Genomic DNA, 27,520 nt, shown 5'->3' with positions numbered 1-27,520 from the left:
CGGCTACCCCTACTGGCACATGGTGGTTCCCAAACCCATGAATCCTGCCTATTAAGGCCGACCCACTTAATTTATGGTGATCATCACATCCTGAAAGATGGTGCACAATACTCTTATAATCAACTCTAGCCTGATGCCTGAGCAATGCTCTTCAGAATTCAGTGACCTCTCACATCAGGAGTTTCTGGGTGGTTGCAGTGTGTGAAGCTTCACTGTAGATCCTATGATCATTTGGCCACTTTCAGACTTCCTTTCCATTAAAATAGTGTCCTTGGTCTGAGGCCATATCTTGAGAGATCCTGTGTCTGTGTTTCTAGTACTTAGTAAGCCCTTACAAGTTGTGCTGGCTAAGGTTCCAAGGTCAGAAAAGACAAAACTCTACCCTGAATCTAGTAGTCATAGTCAAGATGAACCTATGCCCTTTTCAGGGTAGAAAATGCCCAATCTCTTCAGCTTATCATCAAATGGTTGATTGGTCTCCTCAAAGAATTGTGCCATATTGGTGAGGCTGGTTTGATTTGTGTTGGTAGTTTGAGCCATTCAGCAGTGGCAGTAACTAGATCAGTCTTGGTGAGTTGTAGCCTATGCTAGTAAGTCCATCATAGGTTTCATTCCTGCCTCCACTGCTGTTCATGAGCCCATAATGTTAGCAATGGAGTGGCCCAGTCTGTCTACTCAGGTGTTTTGTGATTTTTTTTGGTACTGGACTATACCTTCTGGTGTGAGTTAACATATGATACAAAGATCTTCACATGTTATACCTAGGCCCATTTGTCCATCTACATGCTTGTTCCCCTGGACCTTTATCATTTTGATCTTTCAACATTTCTGTTTCAAGGTCTCTAACCAACTATCCAGTGCATTTGCTGCTGACCCTGAGATTTTGGACATTATTTTGGGCCATTTCTTTCTTCACAAAATAGAGGGCATTTGATGTTTCCATCTTGAGAAGCATCTCAAGTAGCATATCAGAAAAGCTGCTTTTTTACTGCCATAGGCAGTAAACTCCTTGACATTAGTATTGGCAGTGATTTTTTTTTTTATTTGGAAACAAAAGCCAAAATAAACAAATGGGACTACATCAAACTAAAAAACTTCTGCAGAGCAAAGAAAACCATCCACAAAATGAAAAGGCAACTTACCAATGGGAGAAAATATTTATACATCATAAGGGGTTAATATCCAAAATACATAAATAACCAGTATAACCCAACAGTAAAAAAAAAAAAGGAAAGAAAAAAATAACATCTGGTTCAAACATGGGCAGAGAATCTGAAGAGATATTTTTCCAAAGAAGACACACAGATGGCTAAGAGGTACATAAAAAGGTACTCAACATCACTAATCATCAGGGGAATACACATCAAAACTATGATGAGATATCATCTCACATTTGTTATAACGGCTATTCTCAAAAAAAAAACACAAAAAAACAAAAAACAAACAAAAGGAACCCCCAAAACAAAGAAATAACAAAAGTTGGTACAGATATGAAGAAAACAGAACTCTCATGCTCATGTACCCTTGGTGAACATGTAAACTGGTACAGTCACCATGGAAAACAGTACGGAAATTCCTCCAAAAAATTAATAATAGAACTACTACATGCTCCAGCAATTCTACTTCTGGTTATTTATCTGAATAAGATAATGCTATATTAGAAAAATTTCTCCTCAAAATTAAAAGCATTTGTGGCACACCTTGGGGACTCAGTTGGTTAAGCATCCAACTCTTGGTTTTGGCTCAGGTAATGAGCCCATTGTTGGGCTCTGTGCTCAGCAGGAAGTCTGCTTCAGATACTTTCTCCTCCTCCCTTCCTCTCTCCCTATTCATGTTTCCCCCCCAAATAAATAAATTTAAAAAAAAATTAGAAGCATTTGTGACAAAGAATAAGAAACAATGATGTATATGTAGAACGGTCATGTAAGTTACTTTTCTTTTCTTTTTTTATCTTTTTAAAAGATTTTATTTATTTATTTGACAGATAGAGATCCCAAGTATGCAGAGAGGCAGGCAGAGAGAGAGAGGAGGAAATGGGCTCCCTGCTCGTGGGGCCCAATCCTAGGACCCTGAGATCACAACCAGAGCCCAAGGTAGAGGCTTAACCCACTGAGCAACCCAGGTGCTCCAAGGGCCATAAGTTACTTTTCTTGATAAATGACTAACTAATATTAACAAAGTGATGGGATGGTCTACTCAATAAAATAGATTCATCGGCTACAATGGGATTGGCAGGGAAACACCACAGGTCACTGAAACTGTGAACATTAAGTCTACAAAGTCAAGAATGTATGACTGACGTGCTGGGTAGAGTGCATACATTTCCTATCTAGTTTCCATTCTGTCAATCATCTGCCATGTTTCTCACTTTGTTTTCCTTTCTTTGACAAATTAAACAACTGGCAACTCTTGCATTGCCAAGGGAGCTATTTGGGCTGGTAAGGGACGGCATTTTTCTAGGAACTTGTTAAACATCTCCAGAAAAAAAAAAATCTAATTTGACTACTATCAATACTGGCCTTGTGTCATATTCATATTTGTTTATATTCTCCATGCAAACAAAACAAACAAACAAAACAAACCAGATTGTTCAAATGGTTAGAGACAAATGGTATGACTGATGAGCAGAAATTCTCAGAGCTATGTGGCTTGGAAAATAATGCTAGTGTTAGTTGGGTATAGGAGGAAGAAGTACATGAGGCACTCCCCAACCTCTTCCCCTTCTCCTTCACCTTCCTTTTTTTTTTTTTTTTTTTTTAAGAGAGAGGGCTGGGGGTGGGAGGTGGAAGAGTGCATATGTGCAAGGTGGGGAGGAGCAGAGGGTGAAGAGGGAGAGATATTAAGCAGGCTGCATGCCCAGTGCAGAGCCTTATGTGGGGCTTAATCCCACAACTCTGAGATCATGACTTGAGCTGAAATCAAGAGTTAGATGCTTACTAATTTAGCTACCCAGGCCCCCCAGTGCACTTTTGAGAAGAAATACTTTTTATCATTCTGGGCAAGGACAAAGCATCAGTAAATTTTATTTAGGCTTTTTTCTTTTTTTTTCTTAACTCTGAAAGACTATTGCTAGTAAGACTATTTAAAAATTGAGGCAAAATTTAGATGAATTAAAATTTACCTTGCAGTGTATCTATGACTTTTGACAGATGTATACAATCACATATCTACCATCAAAATCAAAATATACTGGGAGTTATACACAACTAATAAATCATTGTACACGCTATCAAAAACTAATGATGTGCTGTATGTTGTCTAATTGAACATAATAATTAAAAAAAATCAAGATACATATCATTCTAATCACCCCAAATTTCCTCCATGCCCATTAGTAGTTAACGCCTACCTTGACCCCTCGGTTCCTGACAATGACTGATCTCTTTTGGATCCTGGTATGTTTTCCTTTTCTAGAATTTTACATAAATGGAATCATATAGGAATTTATTCATGTTATTATTTGGTTCAGTAGATCATTCTTTTTATTGCTGAGAAGTCTTTCACTGTTTAGATGTATCAGTTTATTCTTCAGTTACCAGGTGAAAGACATGTGAATTGTTTCAAGTTTTGAGTGATTATGAATAATATGTCCATAAACGTGCATGTGTAAAGTTTTCTTTTAATTTGGATAAATACCTAGGTGTGAAAATACTAGGCTTTACAGTTAGTGTATATGTAACTTTTTTTTTAAGATTTTTTTTATTTATTTATTTGATTGAGAGAGATCACAAGTAGGCAGAGAGGCAGGCAGAGAGAGACAGGGGGAAGCAGGCTCCCCGCTGAGCAGAGAGCCCGATGTGGGGCTTGATCCCAGGACCCTGAGATCATGACCTGAGCTGAAGGCAGAGGCTTAAACCACTGAGCCACCCAGGCGCCCTGTATATGTAACTTTTTAAGGAACTTCCTAACTCTTGTCCAAAACTACTGTATCATTCTTGCATTCCCATCAAAAAATCTATGAATTTCCAGTTGCTTCTCATCCTCACCAGCTCTTAACGTTGGCAATTTTCCCTTTTTCTTTAGTCACTGGCATTTTCATGTGCTTTTTTTTTTTTTGGACAATCATGTAATACCACAGGCAAGAGATCATGAGAGCCTGAACTAAGCAATATCAGAAGGCCAACCTGGATTTTAGTGTTTTAACCAAGTTGCTCCTTGCCCCTTGTAAAAGTAGCCCAGTGCTGCTTCTACTTGTTGACTTATGTCCCAAATCACCACTTGAGCTTTCCAAGAACATTTGCCTCATGTCTAAGCAATTGACATAATTTTACTAGTCTGTTGAATGACTTTCTGACTTCCTAATCTACATATTTCATAATATTCTTCTACATATTTCATAATAGGAAATGGTGGCCTTGGTGGCCACTTACTCATCACTCAACCACATTTGCCTTCCCAAAAGTCTAGCACTAAGAAGTAACAGCGTTACTTTGCTAACCTCTTTGCTCTTAATCTTTTGCAAATTTTCATAGGCTTATTACATAATTTTCATTTTTCTTAAATATAACAGTGCAGTTAAAAAGTTATGCAATCTTTTTTCTTTATAACATCTGTTTCAGAAATCATTATAGCTCAAGTTTCTTCATGGCATAAATTGCCTTATTTTGATTTCCTCACTTCTTATGTCATTTCTTTTCCATGTCAATATGATTAACACTATATTTAGAAACAGCATTTTCAGACAACCTTTGGTTATCTAGCTGTAATTTTTTTGTGAACATGTTTTCAGTTTTCAATTTCCATGCAGATGTAACCCTTTCTCTTTACAGCTTGCCTTCCCCATTCCTTTCCCCTACTTACACACATAATTCCAGCAGATTCCATTTTTCTTTAGTGTTTTTAAGTCAAAATAGTGTAACACTCTTATTTCTCAATACCTGCTTTCTTACTTTTCATAAATTTGAATCATACAACTTCAAAATATAGTTTAAATAAGATTTTATTATTCTTTATGTGACTGACTTGAAGAATAATCAACTGTTGTCAACCAAAAGGATCAGGGAAATAAGGAGCCTCCCAGTAAGGTCCCAAAGGCCAGTGGTAATGGATCAAGACACAGGGGACATATACATGTCAAAACCAATCCTTCTGGGCTACACTGGCATTTCCCAGCCAGTGCAGGCCAATAAGATTAGTTTTGACATGTATATGTCCATTATACTGAATTAATGATGGAGCAGACTTGTGTGTATGTGTGTGTCTATGTCTATATTTTACCGTCTGGCCTGCAGTCCTAAAAATGTAATCAGAAGGAGAAAGAAAACAGGAAACGACATATGTACTAAACAGTAATTTCTTTGTCATCAAAACAAACTCCCCAAAGTTAATTTTAGCACTCTCTATATGCATTTTTTTCTTTTTTTTCCCTCTTTTGGTGGTTGAGGTCATTCTTAAAAAGTATCTACTTATCTCTTTCCAAATAGTGTTATAAAAAATGAAATTACTTTTATGAGTCCTAATGGCTTTTGTTGTAAAGAATTAAAAAAAAAAAACTATTAGAGTATCAGGGACTGTCTTACAAAAATATCTAGTAAAAACACACTAATGACACACTTCATATGTTATTAGCTCTTAAAAAGCTCCACTCCCACTTTGAGCTTCACAGTTAGGTCTATCTCTAGCATCAAGTTATGAGTAATATTGCTTAAGAGCCATTGTCAGAACCTGCCTTATGGGCTGATGAAACAACAGAACTGTTTCACAAGATAAGATAGAGGGAACCAAAATTCAGACACTTCCCTTATCCCTTTCCCAAATGCAGACTTTATTACAATATCACTGAAACTTAGTTCTCCACAGTTCATCCTTTCTTTTTGCTTGGTGGCAGAAGACTCTTTTGAAATCCTAATTTTTATCATCAAGAGGCAGCATGGATCAATCTTTAAGAATGTGGGCCATACAACCAGATGCCTGTGCTCTAAATTTTTGCTCTGATACTTACTATGAGAAAGATACTTTATATTATCTCTAAGGTAAAGGATTAATCTAAAAGAGCCCTTCTAATCTCTTAAGACTGCCGTAAGGATTAAATAAAATATCCACATCCAGTTTCTAAAACAACTCCTGACACTTAATAGGCATCCATTAAATATTAGCTATTTATACTATTACCTAAGAGAGGAAATAAACTCATCACCAATCACCAAGTACTAAATCCTTTGATAATATGTACTTCCCATTCTGGCTGGATTCTGCATTGATGGAGCAGAGAACAATGAGAGGAACATCAAGATATGTCTTGAGTACTAAAGATTGTTAAGAGAATATAGGTTTGGTATATATGTATATATAATCATTATTCTTAAAGATGGCTTCCAAAATTTTACGTTTCAAGCCCCACAAGACATGGATCCTCCCCCTTCAAGGTGAGCAGTGATTCTCAAAATTTCTCAAATGTACATATGCACCACTTGGACATTTGGCTAAAAGACAGACTTTTATTCATTAGATCTGAAGTGGACATAAAATTCTAGATCTCTAACAGGCTGGCACCAAAGCTGGTGATCTTTCTGAGGGCACATGATGAGCAACAAGGACAAAGAACATTTTGAGTAGAGATAAAATTAAACACAGTTTTGGAGTGTGATACAGTGGATACAGTGGAGAATGGACCCATCACTTACCCTGGCCCAAAATCCCTTAGTTCACATGTGGCTACAGGACTTGATCATGAATTTTTACATGCATTGCCATGTCAGGGCATACTCAACACAACTGGGGGCAGGAATTGTGATTGGATAGTCATGTGGCTGTTTGGGGGACTGATCCTATTGCCTTTGATTAAAGCGGCATTAAGATTTCCTGCTTCCAAGTCAGACCCTCTAGAGACACAATGGAAAATGGGCTCAACAGTGAGGGCATTCTAGTGCCTCCACGGGAGACACTCCATTACCTGACCCTCTGGTGATGATAAGACCCTTATGAGGCCAGAATCACATTTCTCAACTACCAACTGAATGTTTGCTATTTGACACTGGATAGTCCAAAGTTCCACAAATTGTAGCACTGAGAGAAACCTGTGAAGACTCGCTAATTCAATTCTCTCTACTCAACAGGTTAGAAATCTGAGGCCAGAGGTATTAAGTGATCCAGTTAGGAGCAGCTTCATTCTCCTTGAAATCATGCTGTCCTCAAAAGAACAGAGAATATGCTTTATGCACGAAAAGAATGCTACCATCCAAGGTAACTTGTAGTGCTCGCTTCGGCAGCACATATACCAAGGTAACTTGTAACATGCAAAATATGGGTGTGAGTTACCTGAGTTATCTGAATGGGAGATGTCGTAAGGACAGGGATGGCTAAGCAAGTTTTAAAGGACATGTGGCATTTTTAAAGGACATCCTTCCTTCAAAGGAAGAATGTGCTGTTGCAAGATAAGGAAGCCAATACTAAAAGGGATAATACTCAAGATTATCATGGAACACAGGGGCTGGCGATCATAATGAAAGGTAGAGAGATCTTTCGAGAGACAGTCAGGCAGGTAATGTCTGGAAAACTGAGACACTGATTAACTGATCCCAGATGGAGGAGCAGAAGGTCCAGGCAGGTCTGTAGGTCCTGAAGTGAAACTATTTTTAGAGACTGGGATTTTGGTTAAAGGAATTAAATTCCCAGGAAGACTGTTAGTATAAATAGGATCTAGAAAACAAAACAAAACAAAAGGGTACTGCAAAGTAAACAGAGGTAGGGATTTAGGCATAAAGGAATACGATATGTTGGAATTGGGATACGACAAGGAAATTTTAATTTCAAGGAATCAAACACAACAGTATCAGAGGTGCTGGTACTCAGGTACATGGTCAGAGCAGAGCATAGCTGATATAACACTTCTCTACTAGCCCAAGGACTTGAGAATTCCCCTTGACCAAGAGCAGATTTGTCTATGGGTAGAAACAGATGTTAAGGAAATAGATTGGGACTGTTAAGGAAATGGAATCTAGGATTGAAACATTTCACTACCAATAGGGAAAAACTTCTCATTTTGGATTCGTAGGGAAATGGAATGTAGGATTGAAGCATTTCACAGGGATTATCAATAAGGATAAACTTCTCTCTCCAAGGGTTAGGTATGTTAACAATGCGATAGTGTGCCATACTGAGAAAGGTATTACAATAGTAAAACTACAGTGATAGAGCCATGGACTCAGGAGCCAAGTCATTTTGCTACTACCATGTACATGTGGATGATGTGTTTGCTTGTGAAGAGATCACTGGGATTGGAGGTAAATATGAGTTAAGGTTTGCTGTGCGACACTGATCTATTGTAAGGACCAAGGCAGGTAGACTGCTTTGCTCATGTTGTATTTTTTAGGGTACAGCTTAAAAATTTTCTAATTCAAAATAATTTCATGTTTATAAAAGAGTTACAAAAATTGTACAAAGAATGACCATACACACTTCAATAAGATTCCCTTCAACAAGATTCCACAAATATTAACTTTTTCTGAATTACATTTGCTTTATCATTCTATATGTGTATTTAACTTTTTTTCTGAACCATTTGAGAGTGGATTACAGACATGATGTCTCTTTACCCCCAAACACTTCAGCTGGTATTTCCTTAAAACAAGAACATTTTCTTACATAGAAACAGCTCTAAAAACCAAGAAATTAATAATTTAAACTAGAGAAATGCAAATTTTGCCAAATATCCTAAGAGGACCTTTAGAGAGAAAGATTTTTTTTTTTTCTTTTTTGCTCTGGTATAAGATCTAATCCAAGATTGTACCATATAGAGAGCTGTCAAGTCTCATAAGCCTCTTTTAAACTGGACAGTTCCTCAGTCTTTGTCTTTCATGACCTTCCCATTTTTTTGAAGATTCATAGACCCGTTATTTTGTCCCTCTTTGGGTTTTTGATGTCTCTTCATAGGTTAATTCAGGGTACGCATTGTTGATAGGAATAATGCTGACTTCATCTTTTATTGTCAGAATCAAAAGCAATGATGTGTAGGAAAGTGTTTTGGTAAATGTAAAGTTCTGTCCTAAACCTAGGGTTGAGGATTAAAAGGAGTATTACTCCTTTCTATCCATTATCCCCTCTCTGCTTTTGCCTTCTAGAATATGTACTATGACCCCTGAAAAGTAGCACTAGGATAAAATGCCTTCCTTAGGTACAATAATGAAGCTGGAGGACGTAAGTAAATCTCATATCATGTTCATTAGGAGAGAAACTTTAAAACATTGGCATTAGGATAACCAGGGTACTCTGATCTTCCTCTGGATCCTTCCCTATTTCTTTCCATATAGGCATTTCAAATTCTTATAAAATCCTTACACATTCAATTCCATTTTGGATGTTTGCTTCCCAGAGGACTTGAACTAACAGAGGGAATCACAGCTCTCCTGGATGTTGTTATGGGAAGAACAAGAGAATAAAAAGTATTTATCACTGCCTGAAAAGCAGGGCCCATTATTGAAACAAGCAAGCTGTCTGGCAAAAAACATACAAAACAAAACTTACAAATACCTCTCCCTGCACGAGTCTAAATCATCAGGCTTTGAAAGCAGACAAATGTCCCCAGTCATTTGCATTTCAGAGACAGCAGAGAATGTCAACTCCATCCAGGAGTGAAAAACCAATTGGGTCAGGAATACAGCACTAGAACAGAAGCCTCAGGAAAGGAAAGGAAAGGAAAATGGAAGGCACATAATGTGGACCAGTCATTTACCATAATAAGTGTCCCCTTAAGCAAGAAGAGTGAAGCTTATTGATTTTATATTAGTTGATTCTAAGAACAATGATTAAGAATGAGAGGAAAACACCCACTCCCCCGAAGGAGATTCTAATAGGGCTTCTAACATTTCCAGCTCTTTTAAATGAGCATGGGTAATGATCCCTCATATTTCCTTTTCACAGTCTCATGTAAACAACTAGGAGACCAGCCTGCCTGGAGTTGCAGCCTATCACAGCAGTTTTCTGTAGCAAAGATTATATCTGATGTGTGAAAGGCATATCAGCTTTTCAGAGGTGGAAGAGCCAACCTTCCCCAGGGCTTCCCGTTGGCTTGAATCTTTGGTGATACTCGAAGCAGGCGCCAGTCTCAGAACCACCCACAGACTGACTTGCACAGCCTCAGGGGACAGCCCTGGCAGCCTTTGTCAGGAGTCAAAATGCCTCCAGCAATCCCCAAAATACTGAATGATCTCTGCAGGAACCAGGGGGTGAAAAAGAGAGAACATTTGACTTGTGTCTGCCTTTAGTGCAAACGAAAGGATGGCATCTTCCCTTATGAAGACCTCAAGGAAACATCTTCATTGGTCTAATTTAAAACTATACCAGCTGGGCAGATAAATCATTATGTAAACCGTATCACTGCTATCAGAATATTTTAAGGAAATGAGGAAAGATTAGGTATGTTTCTATTCATGAATTCTCTCCTTCTTACACACACACATACACGTACACACACATATGCTGAACTTGCTATAATTAGTTTTGTTCTCTGCAGAAAGCTTCATTTATTGGGGATGCCATTAAACAAGTGAAATACAAATTACAAGTGACATTGATATGATCATAATCATTCCTTCCTGGCTGCCAGAGAGATTTTCTGAGAGGAACCTGCATTTCTACAGATGGCAAGAAAAAAAAAGAGAGAGAGAGAGAGAGAGAGAGAAAGAGGCCTGCAGAACACACCATTATTCCTGCGAGGCCCTCAGTTCATTAGTTGAAGCAGCCAAGTCTTCAAGAGCCGCAACTGATCAGCAAATAGGAAATGAGCAAGAGTATAAATTCCCAGCAAACCAAATCATTAACATTTGCCGCCTGCATCCTGGAAACACAGTAAATCAAATGTGTCATCATTTATCAAGACAAAATATCATTACTAATTGGGATTAATTTGCTGCTGTGGGATTGCTGACCTTTGCTGAAAGAAAATAAAACTGCTCGTTAGCTGTCTTCATTTAATTTTCCTTGAAGGAAGGAGAGGGGAAAAGGCAGTCTGCCCTGGGGAGGGGGGAAGGGTGGGTGGGGGCGTTCTTATCTTTCAAACAGCGACCCATTCCCAAGTCACAATGCAGCATGAGGACCTGCTGAGATGCTATTGCCAATCGATGATTCCGGACTTTTGACGTGTGCCCAGAGATCACGGTGGCTCCAGTTGTCACTGTCTGTGATTTAGCACTGTCTTGGGAAAAAATAATTAGAAAAATTGCCAGGGTGGAATTATATATGGTTTCATTTACAAATAAGAAAAGGCAAGCACAGTTGCAAGGGAGCACCCTAGGGCTTATATGTGTGCACTAATCTTAGAGAGGGTTCAAACGAAATAACACATATGTCTGAGCATCCCCAGTGATTACACATGTGGCTGCAGCTTCTGCGGAGCCCCTGACTTGATAACTGTGGGACAGATCTCTTACCTTTGGTACAACTAGTAGTTTTTCAAGGCTGATGAATGTGTGTACTTTGCAAGGTGCCTATAAATGTCTGAGTCAGGGTTCTTGTCTTTTAGCCCCTGAAACACTGTGGATCTTGAGAATTCAAGTTAACCGACCTTGACGTTTTGAGTTTTTTAAAACATTAAAAATAGAATTTATTTTGATTACTGAGGTTTTTGGTGCTCCTTTAAATTTTGTACCCTAAGCAAGGGCCTTGCTCACCTTACCCTAGCAGATCCAAAGCAGTGTTCAAGGTTTAAAAAATTCAAAGGTGACTAATGAAAGAATTGAAGGTGAATAATGAAACTAATGAAAAAATGAATGAATTGAAGGTAAATACTCTCAGGAAGTACCAACCTGGCCAGGAGTAGAGCCAAATTTCAAACCCAGAGCACTGATGCCCCAACCAGCACCTGTGATCTTAATACTTCTACTATGCTTCACTACTGCTGGTGAATTGGAGAAAGTTTGGAACTGGACCTTGTTACCAAGCACTGTGTGATATCATGGGAAGTTCACACACGCACACATACACACCTCTGAAACAATTAAATGCCAGGTAGTGACTAGTTAAATGGAACAATGCATGGATGAAGCAATCTAAGATACAGGGATACTGGAGATTTTAAAAAATGAGACCCTTCATGCTTTACTTAAGACATACTGAGTATCACATTAACACACCTGCAAGTCAGTGCCAACTAGTTGCTAAGAGATGTCAAGCACAAAGTTCTGGATCAGAGGAGGAAGGGGAATTGGGCTAAGCATGTTGTCCAGGCCTGGATGAATTCTGTCTCTAGTCAATCTATTTTGGGAGTTTACCAATCTCCAACTCAAAAGTGCCTCTGCTTATTTCCCTTTCAACATGAGCTGATATTTGCAGTGATGTCAACATATTAATGTTTGTGCTAAAGTGTCTTAAAACAATTTCCTCTTAATCAGAGAAAACATTCTTCCTTAATATTTTGGCATTACAGATGTGCTTAGCAAACTTTCTCTGAGACTTTTTAAAAGGAATGTGAGACGGCACACTGAAGCTGAGTGGGACGAGGGAAGAAGGAATGCCAAACCAGGCCATTTATCCCAAATTATGAATTAAACAAGTTATAATTTTACTAGAATGTGTGTGAATCCATAATTCAGTGTAATATAGAGACCCAAATGCATAAGTTATGTAAATCCTCGCAGGAGACGTGAGGTGAAGAGGCTCCTATGGGGGAGGGCTATGAGAAAATGTACTTGTTGTGTTCTATACAGAGACCTGCAAAGACATACAGAGAAGGAGGAGAGTTTTAAGATACACACAGCCCTCATCGAAAATAATGCTTCTGCAAGCCACGGCCAAGGGGAGCTTTCGGGAACTGAACTGATGGCTCTGCTTACTAAAAAATGTTTCTGTAACTGAATTTTCTTTTAGCTCAAGATGGTTTGCTTTACTGAATTATCTTCTTCATACTCACTTGAATCCAAGCTTGAATCTTTGTTGGAATCCTCAGGTATCTAACCCCAGGGCATGGGGGTCTATCTGGCTTTCACATATTACTTTGGTCTTATCAGTGACTGCTTCCAGTGTTTATATCCTCTTCTGGACTCTCTATGAAACAGCCAAGGATTTCAGGATTTCAATTGGGTAGTGACCAGTACAGACTGTTCAGAATAACATAAGTGTTGATTAATTCATATTCATAATCATTTTTAAATCTCCCTACCCTAGCCCATCTATTCATCTCCTTAACTGCTAAATAGCAGTTTATATCAAAGATAATATCTATAGAGGTATATAATTTTATAAGCTGTCCCTTCTAGAACTTGGAAGGTTTCCATTAACACATTATAATGATTGAACTGCATGTTGACTTTTCATGAGTTCCTGTAGTTCTGTCCTAAATACTATGTAAAAGTGTTTCTTATTTGGAAATTGAGAAATAAAGACATTTTAAAACAGCCAAAGCACACTGTGAGGTAAAAGAGTATACAATTTTACTAAATCCCCTAACATTCCAGGTTATCATAATTATAGTTCCACTATTTTATCTGCCAGCATCTTTCTAACAGAAATTTGCTAGTGATCCTGTAGCTAAGAATTAGATCAATTCCCTGTGCTTCCCATCTTTCCAGTGGGGCCAATTGGAAGCAATGGGAAAACAGAGGTTGATTTTGCTTGTGCAATTTTACAAAAATATATTGCTCACATGATGTTTAGCTTATAGGAGGAAGCTTTGGCAAAGGTTTAGGCAAGCACAGCCTCTCTGTATTGAAGTATCATTCATGGTCTTCTACAAATTAAGTCCCCTGCTCCAGCCCATGTCTTCACAGTACTGTGATCCCAGCAGAAAAAGTGAGGGCGTGTAAGCTCGGCGTTGTGTCCAGGGGCTCTTTTATCTAGTGAGCTTCTGGGCCCTTGACAAGCTTGAGGTTAGTAGCTCCCCATTTTTCAAGTTTCCTGGCATAAGGATACTGCCCAGAGGTATATGCTTGCCAGCCCCCTCACCCCTCTGCTCCCCTCTGCAATCCAGTGGAAATAAGTAAGGCAACACTAGATTGCACAGGCCTTCCAGAACAAATACTGTAAAGGTCAAGAAGACCAACTCTAAACATACCCACTTCCCAAAGGACTCTATAAATCCTTCAGGAAGAAAGTAATGCATGGCCTTAGAAGGCAGTAAGATACATTGCAAAGGAATTAGTTAAGGAAGAAGGAGAAAGGGGCAGGGCCTTACGGGAGTTAGGTCTTCTGTAGTCTGTCCTCTTTCACTCTTCCAGCTCTGTGTCCTGTAGAGCTTGGAGCCCTCCTTCCTCCCCACAGTCTCTGTGTCGCTGTCTAGTCCAGTATGCCTGCTCCTCTTCCTCCATACTGCCGGTCTTACAGAATCCCTTTGACTCTACTCCCTTCGACCCTTTTTACGCCAAGGCTTTTTCCATTCTCATGAGAAAAATCTCTTTTCATTGTTATTTTTGCTGTCATTACCAGCTTTGTTTCTTGTTTGTTTTCTGGGTCATGGTCATCGCATTTCTGGTTTCTGTTTTGAATATTTTTGCTCCTGTATATCTATATATTTGCAGTGAGAAAAGTGGGACTGTTCATTTTCCCTCTTCATTTGTTCTCATAACAGGTCCTGCATCTACCAGCCAAGCAGTTTTTTTCTCTTTCCCCATTTACCCACTAATGACAGGGGCTCAGGTCATCTTATATTGTCTCTCCTGGTCTCACCATCACAAGGTCACTGTTTACCTATACCATACCATCTTTTACTTCTCACTGACCATCCTGGTCTTGCTGGGCCATCCTGTGTTCCTGTCTTTGTGAACTGAACTGCTTGTCCATATACACTCAGTCTATCTTATCTCTCAGGATTGCCCCAAGTTTATGCAAGAGTAGCTGCTCATCTACTTCTGTAATTTTTGGAAGGAAAAAAAACTAACTTAAGAGGCTGCCATGCTATCAGACAAAAACAACAACACAAACCCACAAATTTCCTTCTCTCTGATCTTCTCAGTTTAGCTAGTTGAAATGTTCCTCTTCCCAAATACCACCACCACTACCACACACATACGTCTCACTAGAGGGGACAAGATTCATAAACACAGTGATGCTGACTCAGGAGAAAAGCCACAGCTGACCACTTCCCATCTTACACATGTAATTTCTATTATTCCCCTGTAGGTCATCAGTAAAGAACAGAGATCACTACATACAAGTAACTTGCAAACCCCTTGGAGACAGAGACTACACCATATATGTTTTTTTTTGTTTGCTTGTTTTGTTGTTATTGTTTTGTTTTTAACCTTGAGTGCCAGGTGCTGTGTTGGGAACCTAGAAGAACCCAAGTAATTCTCTTTGATGACTTGAACAATTAAATAATTTAACTTCACTTGGGTGAAGCTGGTTCATTGAGAGCCCAGGAAGAGAAGACCATAAATTTCAATATAAGCTCACCTTCCAAATTCTTCCTATCTCTGAAATGGATGTTTTTACCACCCTGCAGATGTGTGAAACACATTTTTGACTGAACAGTTTGTCAGTGTCTTAATGTAGACAATCGCACATGTTCTTTTCTTCTCAACTCTCTCTTCCTCCTCTTCCCCACTTCAAGGTAATGATCCCTGAATTCATAACACCTCCTGCCTCAAGGTAATGATCCCTGAATTCCTATCTCCATCTGATTTTACTCATTTTTCTACTGCATGCTATCTTTAAAGAACCTTGTACTTTTTTGTTCCCTTGTGTCTATTTCTGTCTTGTATTCTTTTTTATTTAGCATAATTGAAAATTAAAATTAAAAATACTGATGACTGGGCAACTAACTGCACATTTCAAAAACCCCTAGTTAAATTAGAGACCTATTTTTTCTCTAGAACTCTTCTCTGCTTTACCCCGGAGATAACCCACAGAAAACTGATAAACTGATGAGAAGAGATTGAGCTGCCACTCAAGCACGCCCACCACCACACCCCCTTCTTCCATCTCAAGAGTAAAATGATATTATTTATAGTATTTTTTAGTAACACCCCAGATTTAGCTCCCGAGGACTGTGCTTTATCTAAACAAGTTCTTTTGTCCCATGTTTATATTTATGGTAGCATAAAAAAAACAAAACAAAACAAACAACAACAACAACAAAAAAAAAAACAACCCTGCAAAATAACAAACAGGCAGCAAATAATCTTTTTTGAAATATCATAGGGAATCTTGGCAGCAGTAAAATGTACTCAGTCTTCCAAGCAGATATAAAGTCATTTCTCAAAGAAATAGACAAGTTTATAGGGTTAGTAGATGCTGATTAGGCTTAAAAAGTGGGCTACTCAGAATCACAGAGCCCTTTCCCAAGCAATACCTTAAGGGACAGAGGTTTGAAGGAGTTGGAACAGCCCTGGAGGAGCGCTAGAGTGGCTCAGTTGGTTGAGCATCTGACTCTTGATTTCTGCTCAGGTTGTGATCTCAGGGTCCTGGGATAGAGCCTGCAGCAGGCTCTGCACTCAAGTGTGTGGGTCCACTTGGGATCCTCCCTCTTCCTCTCCCCTGCCCCTCCCCCTGCTAGTGCACACAAGGGTAAGCTCACCCACGCCAGCTCTCTCTCTCTCAGTTAAAAGAAAGAAAGAAAGAAACAAATAAACAAACAAACACAAACAGCCAGCTCTGGAGCTTTAGCCAGCATTCTCCTTTCTTTTCCCCCCTTGTTTAGGTGCTTTAGAACTTTGTGAAGCTATATATTATTAGAGGTTGCAAGCTATTTACACAAGAACTCAAGCCAGACTGAAGAGGGGTTTTGTTGTAAAATAATCACCTTATAAATCAAATCCCTTATTTGTCATTTTTCTTGTTTTCTTGATAAAAGGAAGATGTACCAAACATGAGTCACAATCCCACAGGGCAACAATGGTTGTTGCTGAGCAGTGACCTCATTTGGGTAGTTCCTGCCTAGCTCACCATAGTGCTTACTTTCTCTTAAGGGATTTCACTTCATTCATTTAAGTAACTTGGTTGAACTCTGGACACATTTGTAATTTCTGCTTGAAGCCTTCTGAGAGGTAAAGGTTAATTTATTCAAGAATGATCCCTAGGCAAACTGGCCTCCTCGGGTTCAGTAAACTGGGTATAGCCCAGTGCTTACGGCAATCAGTGGTCTGGATCCTAGTACACCTCTGATAATACTGAAAAATAAGACTGGTGCTTCCTCCACCACGGCTATGAGATGTGATAATTGTGCTACTAGCTTCCCATGCCATGTAATTGCAACTGCAAGTCTTGAGACTGGTCCCTTGTTCATGTCAGAGGAAAGGCGGGTCCTTGCCCTCAACCAGGTAAACTGAGCTGGCAGGATATGGCCAAAGATATGATTTTTCTACACTGTGAGATTCTGGCCTCTCATCACACCAACATGGACTGGTGCTATTTTTGTCATATGGTTTAAAAGTTCCACAGCCCAAGGGTTAGGTTTTCCTGACCAGAGCCTGATGCTCAGTCTTGTTGGATCTCTGTGCTCAGTCTTAACACCTAATAGGTAACAGGCTCACATTTCTATGACTTTTCTTGTCTCCTTGGATTTTACTCAATGATGCTGCTGCAGTAGGCTTTGTGAGAGTACTCCTGGGTTCTGTGCCCTTGTTTCCATAACAACTGGTACTGGACATCTGACCAATGAGCCACCATGGACTTCCAGTATAAATAAAAGGATTAGAGATCAAAGTCCCACCTTGCAGACAGACTAAGTCTTACAGGCTTTGGGGAGCATGACTAGCTATTGGTATGGCTGGTCACTGTTCATGGAAACTAGTCCACGAAGTCCTGAGAAATGGGAAATTGGCAGCGAATAAGAACATCTGTATTGAATTCCTAGCTTGATAATAAAAGTCTTAAAGGGTCAGAAAGGAGTGAGTTATATTTAGGGTAATACTGAACCATGTCCCCTGATAAACCACACACATTCTCTCTCTCTCTCTCTCTCTCACACACACACACACACACACATACGTACGCACTCAATGAAAAATATTAGGGAAGTGTGAAGACCATCAATAAGGTACAGATAAAGAAAGCTCCCAAACAGAATCCCTGAGAGGGATAGCTGACTATTTCCTTGAGACACTCCAAAGTCACTGAGTGACTCAGAGGTTGATGCCATCCATAATAAAATTATGCCTCCATAATAAAATTCAGGTACTAGATGGACAACTCTGTTATCTATTCAATTTAGTGGTGCAACATCAAAAAACACAAGCTTGTGCTTCCCCTGAAATGATGAGATTCTTCAGATAACATGTCATAATGATGGACTTTCCATCTAGTGCCAGAAGTGATATGGGGAGAGGTAACAGCCAATTTAGTGTCTGCTCCCAATTCTCTTGCCCTTTTGCCAAATCCTGTCAAGATACACCAATAGTGCAACCCAATGAAAATGATGACCAGCAATGAGTCCTTAAGAGGCTAAGCAAAGCATACAGTACAACTATTCCTTCCTTCATGACAACACAGGTTTCTAAGTCATGGAAAAGGTTTGGCAGCCCTGGATAAACTTTGTTTAACCTTTGAGCCACAGCCAATGATGCCAGTCTTCTTATTTCCTCTGGACTTGACAATGTACTCTTCTTAGGTTATTCTTAAAAATGTTTACTAAGTGCATCCTCTATACTTTGGGTGAATATGTTCCATATCCTGGAATTAGTCCTTTGGTCAATATTGACCATCTTTTAGAATCTCCAATAGTGACATCAGTGAATTGCACTGTGTCTCACAGAAAATGAGTACAAGTTGAGAGACACCTGGGTGGCTCAGTCGGTTAAGCTGCTGCCTTCGGCTTAGGCCATGATCCCAGGGTCCTGAGATGGAGCCCCGCATCAGGCTCCTTGCTCAGCGGGGAGCCTGCTTCTCTCTCTGCCTCTGCCTGCCGCTCTGCCTGCTTGTGCTCTCTCTCTCTCTCTCTCTGACAAATAAATAAATATATAAATAAATCTAAGAAAAAAAGAAAAGAAAAGAAGTACAAGTTGAAACGGTACAAGTTGTTTACATAATAAAGCATGCCATATGGTTACAGGCCATCTTTGGGAGATGGACTGAGTATTAAGAAATAACTTGTCTGGGGGCACCTGGGTGGCTCAGTGTGTTAAGCCTCTGCCTTCAGCTCAGGTCATGATCTCAGGGTCCTGGGATCGAGCCCTGTATCAGGCTCCCTGCTCATCAGGGAGCCTCCTTCCTGCCGCCCCCTGCCTGTCTCTGCCTACTTGTGATCTCTGTCTGTCAAGAAAATAAATAAAATATTAAAAAAAAAAAAAAAGAAAAGAAATAACTTGTCTATCTGCATATGGCCTCTCAGAAAATAAGCCGAATTCTCTCAAAGTTCCATGGAAAGTAGGTAGAGCCCAAGATTTCTGGTCAACAAATAGATCTAGAATCAAGTTTTCCAAACTGTCTTCCACATTATGCCAGGGCAGGGCTGGGCTGACATGTTGTTGCTGTCACAGTGACATGTTGCTACTAGTTTGCCAGTCATATGGCAAAGCCATTTTCTAAGGTCACTGGGAAGTCCTATGGCTACAATTTCGAGGGCAGCTGCATCATACCACAAGAGTGACTCTGCTTCCTAATCATACAATTCTTAATGAAGAGTGGGGATCCAATTCTTGGAATCTGATATTCAGTTATACTAGATTTATGTGTGCTGTTGTAGATGCAACGGGCAATTCAAGACCTATGCAATTTCATGTCACTATAAGCCTTCCCTACTGAAATGAATTAGGCCTGGTGTGAGTACTGCTTAGGTACGTATCTTCATTTGCAGGACCCCCACATGAGAAGTTTACTTCTTTTTTACTTTGAAAAAATTCTGAAATATCCTGTATTTTCTTACCTAACTAAATTCTTTAACATTTTCCTTTTTGAATGTAGGGTATGCGTATGTAGATACCAAGAGTATTAATGGATTTTTAAATATAGGAATGTTGGATGTTGTGGGAAATATGAATGGATTTCAGTGCTATCTTTGTAGTCAAATGCTGGATACCCTATTTTGTGGGGTTATTTATAGTGCTAATAGGGAAGGGGGAGTTTTGTTTTTTTGTTTTGTCTTGTTTAAAGATTTTTATTTATTTATTTGACAGAGACATAGTGAGAGAGGGAACACAAGCAGGGGGAGTGGGAAAAGGAAAAGCAGATTTCCCGCTGAGCAGGGAGCCCGATGTGGGACTCCATCCCAGGGCCCTGGAATCATGACCTGAGCCCAAGGCAGAATCTTAAGAATTGAGCCACTCAGGCATCCAGGAAAGAGGGTACTTAACACAAAATGCCAATAGCCCATTGGAAATTCAAGAAGAATGCTAAAAATGTCACTTTTGTTGTTGTCATTGTTTTGTTTTGTTTTTGGTACTAAAAATAGTTTCACCAGGGCTTATCAGCTTCTTGCTCCCTGGGCAGGTAGCTGAAGCCTAGCCATGTGAAGCTCTGATGCTTTGGCTCCAATACATACCTTGAGGGTCTAGAAAGAAGCCCGAGGAAAAGGACTAGAGCTCAGAGTCATTCTAATCTGAATAAAAAAGAACTTTTTTTTCTATTTTATTCCTCAAACTGGTGAAGCAGGAGCTATCAATAACATTTCAAGTGTTTGATGAATTTGCACAGCAGATTCAATTTACCTAGCAAATTTTAAGTAATAAAAATTAAATTATTTATGAACCTATATAATACATTCTGAGAAATTTAAAGGAAAGTACACAACAATATTGAAATTGTTATATGATCTAACTATATTTCCTTTTGTTTCTAAAAATTACTTTTTTAATAACCCTGCCAGCCAGTGTCATTTGCGTATGCATCCTTAAATCATAGTTCTATCCTCTTAATTGTTTTCATAATAGATTAGGGAAAGCTTAGAACTGGGTCACTCAGGCCTTTCTTATGCTTGTCTCCTCCCAGTTCAAAATACATGTGTCTCTAAATAGCCCCATATTCAAGAATTTACACATAGGCTCAACACTGGGAAGTAGCAGCATCTCTGTTAGAAAATTCTTAGAATGCCCACCTTCTCTCTACCCATTAAGGAAGAAAGAAAAAGGGAAGAAAGAAAAAAGAAGAAACAAAACAAAACAAAACGCTAATTGCTTTTATATAAACCTCTTTTCCAGGTCACACATGTGCCTCTTTATCTTCTTATCTTTACTTAATATGAGAACTGGGATTACTACACCTACTGATCAGTGCTAGAAAATCAAATAGTAAGGACTAGAAAGGGGAATTATGGTAAAATTGCTTTGGTGGTCTTAATCATGTCAAAAAAACCAGTCAGTGGTCTCAGTTAAAGTAAAAATAAGAGAGCAACTGCCATTTTAGTGTTGCAATCATCTTTTTTCCATTTCCAAAATATCTGGAGATCTCTTTAAATAGTGCAGATATTATTAAGTGGGAAACAAAGGAAGAATTCAAACAAACGTGCCATTTTGTTTTAGCCTTGCTAGAATTCCCAAATCCCTCTGATTTTGTTTCTCTTTTGTTTTGTCGACAGCCTCAGTGAGTTAGATCACAGCCAGCCTCTTGAGACTGAATTAATCATTCATATGTTTTTTGAAATCTATTTAATGAATAAGTGAGGGAGGAAAAAAGCAACCAAAATGCCTACTCAGTTCTTAGTATTTGGCCATCTGCCAAATTTATCTGAGATCATCTTAGTGGACCCATAAGTCCTTTGGAGAGCTTTCAGTTGCCATGTTAGCTCTTAAGTACCCCCATTTAATCGTTTATAGATTAATGTTCCACTTTGTTCTGTACTCCTTTGTGTTTCCGGGGCCATCTGATGTAACGACATAGGCTACACAAAGTATGAAGTGAGCGCCAGAAAGAAATTGTAACAGTCTTGTAAAGAAATCAGGTGGTGGATGTGGCAAAAGCATAAACAAAAGCATAAGCAAAACAGAACAGAGACCTTTCCCCAAATTACCACTGAATAGAAAGAAGGTTCTAAAGAAGATGGTGATGGATCAAAAGAATATGATGCTAGTGTTCTGTTTTAATGCTGCAGGATATAGAAACTGAATGGAAACTCTTCAACATGTTAATAATGTACCTAAGATACCGGACATCAGTGTGGCTTAAGTGAGCTGATGTGACCCCATAAGAATAAATATAAGGCTCCGTGCTTCACAGCTGACTAAGAGTGGAGAAGCTTAGAGCAGAAGACTGATGGAGACACATCATAAGCCAGTATACAAGAGCAGAAGATGTAGAGGAAGAGTTAACTTGGGGATATGGGATGTGCATCTGGAGTGGTTGAATGTTCTCAAGGTTCCCTCTACTCTTTCCTAACCCCCTACTGGGCCTCTTGCAGTGAACCTCAGTAGCTCCTGTATGACTGGGAATAGATTTCCTACATCTTTCTCTTCCATTCAAAGCTCCTGATAAGCATTTTGTCCCAACTTTACGTTTATGGTAGCATTAAAAAAACCCTGCAAAACAACAAGAAGGCAGTAAATAATCTCTTTGAAATATCATAGGGAAACTTGGCAGCAGTAAAATGTCTTCCAAGCAGATGTGAAGTCATTTCTCAAACAGACAAATTCGTAGGATTAATAGATGCTGATCAGGCTTAAAATGGGGGCTACTCAGAATCACAGAGCCCTTTTCCAAGCAATACCTTAAGGGACAGAGATTTGGAGGAGTTGAAACAGCCTTGGAGGGGTGCCTCCTAAATCCTAGATTTTCCCTGATGATTGTGTCTTCTCTGTGCCTATAACCATACCCCTGAAAGATGGGGGAGGGGATGGAGTTGGAAGCATTAACATTTTTATTCTTGTTCTTTGCTGCTTCCAAAAGGCCATTCAAATGAAGAAATTTTATCATAAAAGTAAATGAAGTGAAATCTATGTTATCCACATGACAGTCTCCCCATCCTAGTCACCTTTGCCAGCAGTCTTAGGTCACGCTAGCAGGCAGCTGAGCTTGCTTAAGTTTATGTATCAGTTCTGTCACTTCCCTATCTTGATTTTAGACAAATTCTTAGAAGCATCAGGCCAATTTACATGTTTATAAAATGGAGATAATGACACTTATTCTAGGAGAATTTTAAGGGAAACAACAATGATCCAATGGGAAAAAAACTTCCTGGAAATATATTACTTGGTGGTGACTTGATAAGATTGTTGATAATATCAAGTAATTTCAAGATTTCAGCATCTTTTCCAAATTTTCTTTTCAAACCTAACTTTAAATCATCCTCTAGGACTTTAATATCATGTGATAGTGACCATTATATCTCTCTAGCCATAATACTCTGTTCTACCTCTCCATTCCTACATTCCTTCCATTCTCAAACACTTTTCAAATGTTTTGGCTTCTGTTGGAAGCATTTTTCTAAGTGATGTTTTGAAATTTTCAACCAATTTTTCCCTTAAAATCTTGTCATTTAAATAATTGTATTTCTTATAACTGATGGCATTAGAACTGAAGAAGTATGACAATTCTCCATCTCAGCTGATATCTTTACTACCTCTTATCCACTCCACATTCAATGCTGTTCAACAATGACTTCCTCCCATTGTAGGCTGTTGTCGCAGAACGTCTTTCAAGGCAATGCCTCCTGAGAATCCAGTTCCTTCTCCCAATCCTGGATTTCCCCACATCTACACACATCCTCCTCAGAATTTCCTTCAAAGCAATCAATCAAACTTGGGGCAAGTGCAGGAGCTCCTTTTGCTTTCAGTAGCCATGGATCACCTTGCTTGAGACTCAGACTTCATTCCTCTATGCTTTACTCTGCAGCTCTAAGTTAACCACACCCAGCCCAGTCTTCTGAGTCCTGGTCTACATTCTTGAAAAGACAGACACTAATCCCTAGAGAAGCAGCCAGAAACTTTTTTCTGTAAAGGGTCAAGTAGTAAATATTTTTGTCATTGGGAACCATATGGTCCCTGTCACACTATTCAACTCCGTTACTGTAGTGTGAAAATAGCTGTAGACATATATGTAAACAAGTGAGCGTGGCAATGTTCCAATAAAACTTTATTTACAAAAACAGGTGGTAAAGGAACACTCACACACTGCTGTTAGGAGTATAAAAATGGCACAGCTAGTCTATAAAACAGTTTTCTAGTTTCTTATGAAATTAAACAGGCAATTACCATATGACCCAGCACTTGTACTATTGAGCATTTATCCACATAAAAACCTGTACACAAATGTTCCTACCTGTACACAAATGTTCCTGACAACTTTTTTATTATAATCAAAGCTGAAAACAACCCAGATGTCCTTCAACAGATGAATGGTTAAATGAACCATGACAGATCTATGCCTTATATTACTAATAAAAGGCATGAACTTTTGATATATATGACAACTTGGACAGATCTCCAGGGAATAATACTGAGTGAAAAAAGCCAATCTAAAAAGATTACACAGTGTATAAAGCTATTTATATAACCTTTTTTGAGATTACACAATTATAAGAATGGAGAAAAGATTAGTGGTTGCCAGGGGTTGGGTGGGGGGAAGGAGAGAGGTCAGTGTCATATAAAAGGTAAGCACAAGAGACCCTTACGATAATGGAACTCTTCTGTATCTTTACTGAGGTGGTAGATATTAAATATGTGATAAAACTACACAGAACTAAACACACACACACACACACACACACACACGAATATAAGAAAAGCTAGGGAAATGTGAGTAAGATTGGTAGACTTATTTTGTCAGCATTTTGATTATGATATTATACTAGAGTTCCACAAGATGTTACTATTGTGGAAAACTATTATTGGTAAAGGTTACATGGGATCTCTTGATTTTTTACAACTTCATGTGAATCTATAATTATTTGAAAGTAAAAAGCTTAATTGTTGGTCATAAACAGATTGCAGGCCAAATCTGACCTGTAGGTGCTCGTTTACTGACTCTTAACCGAGAACAGTATTTTCCTTACTTGTTTTTAAAATCCAGCTTCCATGCATATGGTTTCCAGTTTTCTATTTCTGGTCCTTGACTCTCTCTCTTGATCTAGATACTTATTTTCCTGCTACTTGACTAATCTTCCTATATTCCAATTTCAAAATTAGTGATCACCCACATCTAAGCTACCATCAACCTTAACCCTAGCCTCCAAAAACCACCTGTTCTTCCCATTGCAGGTTCTTGCTCTGTGAACGGCATCGACACCTATCAGTTGGTCCCAACTCAAGCCACCTCTGATTCTTCCTTTACTCTCTGTAACCAAAAATGTGACAGGATCTATATTGCCATCCTCCAAGATGTCTCTTCTACTGACTCCTGCTGCTGTGACTCTGGGCCAGGCTTTCCCTATTTGCTGCTTAAATTATTGCCGGAGTCTTCTATGTGGTTCCTTCTTACTGGTTTCTCCTCATGAAGCCATTTTACTCTGGCTCACAGTTCTCAAGAGGGAATTGCCTTGCTTAATCCACTGACCAACTCTCCTTTATTTAAGGAGGGAAATTCAGACTCCACACCCTGCCATCTGGGGTTCTCTTCATCTTTTCCTCCGCCAGTCTTTCTACTTGCTACTTACCTATTCATCCTCTATGAACCAGCTGAAATGGAAGGTTTTATATTTCTTACACTTTCATCTCTTGATATCTTTGGTCTTTCCTCTGGCTGCATGCCTACTTTCCCACATCTGCCAGTCAAAATTCTTTCAGATGATGATCAAAATAAGTCAGTCTGTCAGAAAACACTGTAAATCTGTATCGACATAATGAATATGGGCATTAGGAAGAACTTCTTTACTGAGAGGCAATGGCAACAGTATTGATTAACAACACAACACTGTCCCGAGAAACCACAAGCTTGGCAGGAAGGATGCATGTATGTGCTGGTGTGCAAGACACACACTGTGTGTTTAACTAAGTAGTGTTGATTTATGTTTGTGATGGGTGCCAACAGCCAGGAAAAAACAAGTCAGATCTGGTAAAAAAAAAAAAAAAAAAATCAGACACTCTTTTTACCAAATTAATTTTAAGATCACATCGACATCTTTCTTGTGTCTTCTACATGACAGCTTCATAGGATAGCCCTCTCTTGGCCTTTCCAATCCCCAAATAACACTGAATTAAGACTGGTATATATAGATTTTTACTGACAGTGGGGGGTAATCGAGATTCAGGGATGGCTGAATCCAGATGTGCAAATTATATCTGTTGGGATCTCTCTCTCTCCACTCCTTGACACCACTTCCTCTTACTTTGATTTTATTTTTAGATGGGTTTCCCTCTCTGGTGAGAAAAACAACCACTAAATAGAATCTTGAGACTCTCAGAGTCTATTTTTATGATTTTCTCTACTGAATATTGTTATCCTTGCCTTTAATCCCCTGTGGCAATCTATTGGAACAGCTTTTATGGCACTTAAAGAAATTAATCTGTAGGGACAAAAAGCAGGTCAGTTTTTGTCAGGAATGGAGTGAGGGATCCCCTACAATGGGACACAAGAGAGGTGGTATATCTTCAGTGTAGTTTTTGGTTTCACAGGTCTGTACAGTTGTCAAAAACTATTGAATTGTACACTTTAAATGGGTGCAGATTATCAGATGTAAATTATTCTTCAGTAAAGTTCATCAAGGGAAAAATAAAAACTATGGATGACAGTCCAGTATCTGACTAATTAGATGTCCCAGCAGAAGAAGATCAATGAGGGCTCACAGTAGCTCATCCCTGCCTATGAGAGCTGACTGTGCACATCTTACCCAAAGTCACAAACACTGGACATCAATGACATCTTAATGATCACTTGAAATTGGCCATGGTAGGAGTATTTACACCATGAAAATAGATAAATGTTACAGTTGGCGTTCCCCCATTCCCCCCAAGAGCCTATTGTTAGACAATAGAAGATCATTGACTAATACATCTATCTATCTATATATGTATATATGTATGTATGTATATATGTATAATATATATACACACACACTTTATACCCAATATTTGTTTATAGCTGTGTACTTACCTCAACTTCTAAGAATTTAATAATAAAAATGGGAAATTGGTAAGAATTTAAATTCAATATAGTATACTGACTGAAATAATAAGAAGTACTTTCTGATTAGACTCTCTTCTAATTTGGAAAAGAGGGGCAGGACAGAGATTATGTTAGAACTAAAGTGGAAGGAGCACTAGATCCGGAGTTAACATGTTTGAGGTAAACACAAGTTTTACCCACTTACAGGCCATGTGACCTTGGGTATGCCCCCTTTCTTCTCTTAGCCACTGATTCCTCACTTGTAAAATGAAGATTATAACACCATAAAGTCTTAAATCACATGGTTATTGCAATGATTAAATAAAGTCACATCTGTTATTACTACATTCGAATCTGATGTTTCCAGAAGGTTTAAATGTCTCACCAAACATACTGTAAATATCTTGAAAGCAGAGAACATAATAGTAATTCAGGAGCTACTTATGAGCTATACAAAGTGTTTTCAAATATAAATACTAAGGGTTTTATTTCTATTTTGAGTAAGATTAGAAAGTGTAGATATCTACCTCTCTTTTGAACATGTATATTTAGATTGAGTATGGCATTATGTGTGTGCTAAAATCAGTAACAATCTTCTTTGCATTATAACATTTTACCTCTATAACTTAAAACTTCTCCATCTTACAATAGTTTAAAATAGAACCTCTCAAGTGTAGCTATAAAACTG

At 38.8% G+C, this 27,520-nt stretch overlaps 1 protein-coding gene across 1 annotated transcript in view; it reads left to right on the top strand.

The window, feature by feature from the left end:
* Positions 1 to 27,520, top strand: part of LOC309866496 (uncharacterized protein) — a 47,338-nt gene that overhangs the window by 6,924 nt on the left and 12,894 nt on the right. Inside the window, exon 2 of the mRNA XM_082734247.1 lies at positions 7,056 to 7,182. Coding sequence (XP_082590373.1) covers positions 7,122 to 7,182 — 61 coding nt within the window. The 5' untranslated portion in view covers positions 7,056 to 7,121. The remainder of the gene's footprint in view (positions 1 to 7,055; positions 7,183 to 27,520) is intronic.

The sequence above is a fragment of the Mustela nivalis genome (assembly GCF_964662115.1).
Source record: "Mustela nivalis genome assembly, chromosome: 6".
Taxonomy (NCBI): Eukaryota; Metazoa; Chordata; class Mammalia; order Carnivora; family Mustelidae; genus Mustela; species Mustela nivalis.
The sequence above is the reverse complement of the archived record's forward strand: the minus strand, read 5'-3'. Positions and strand labels throughout refer to the sequence as shown.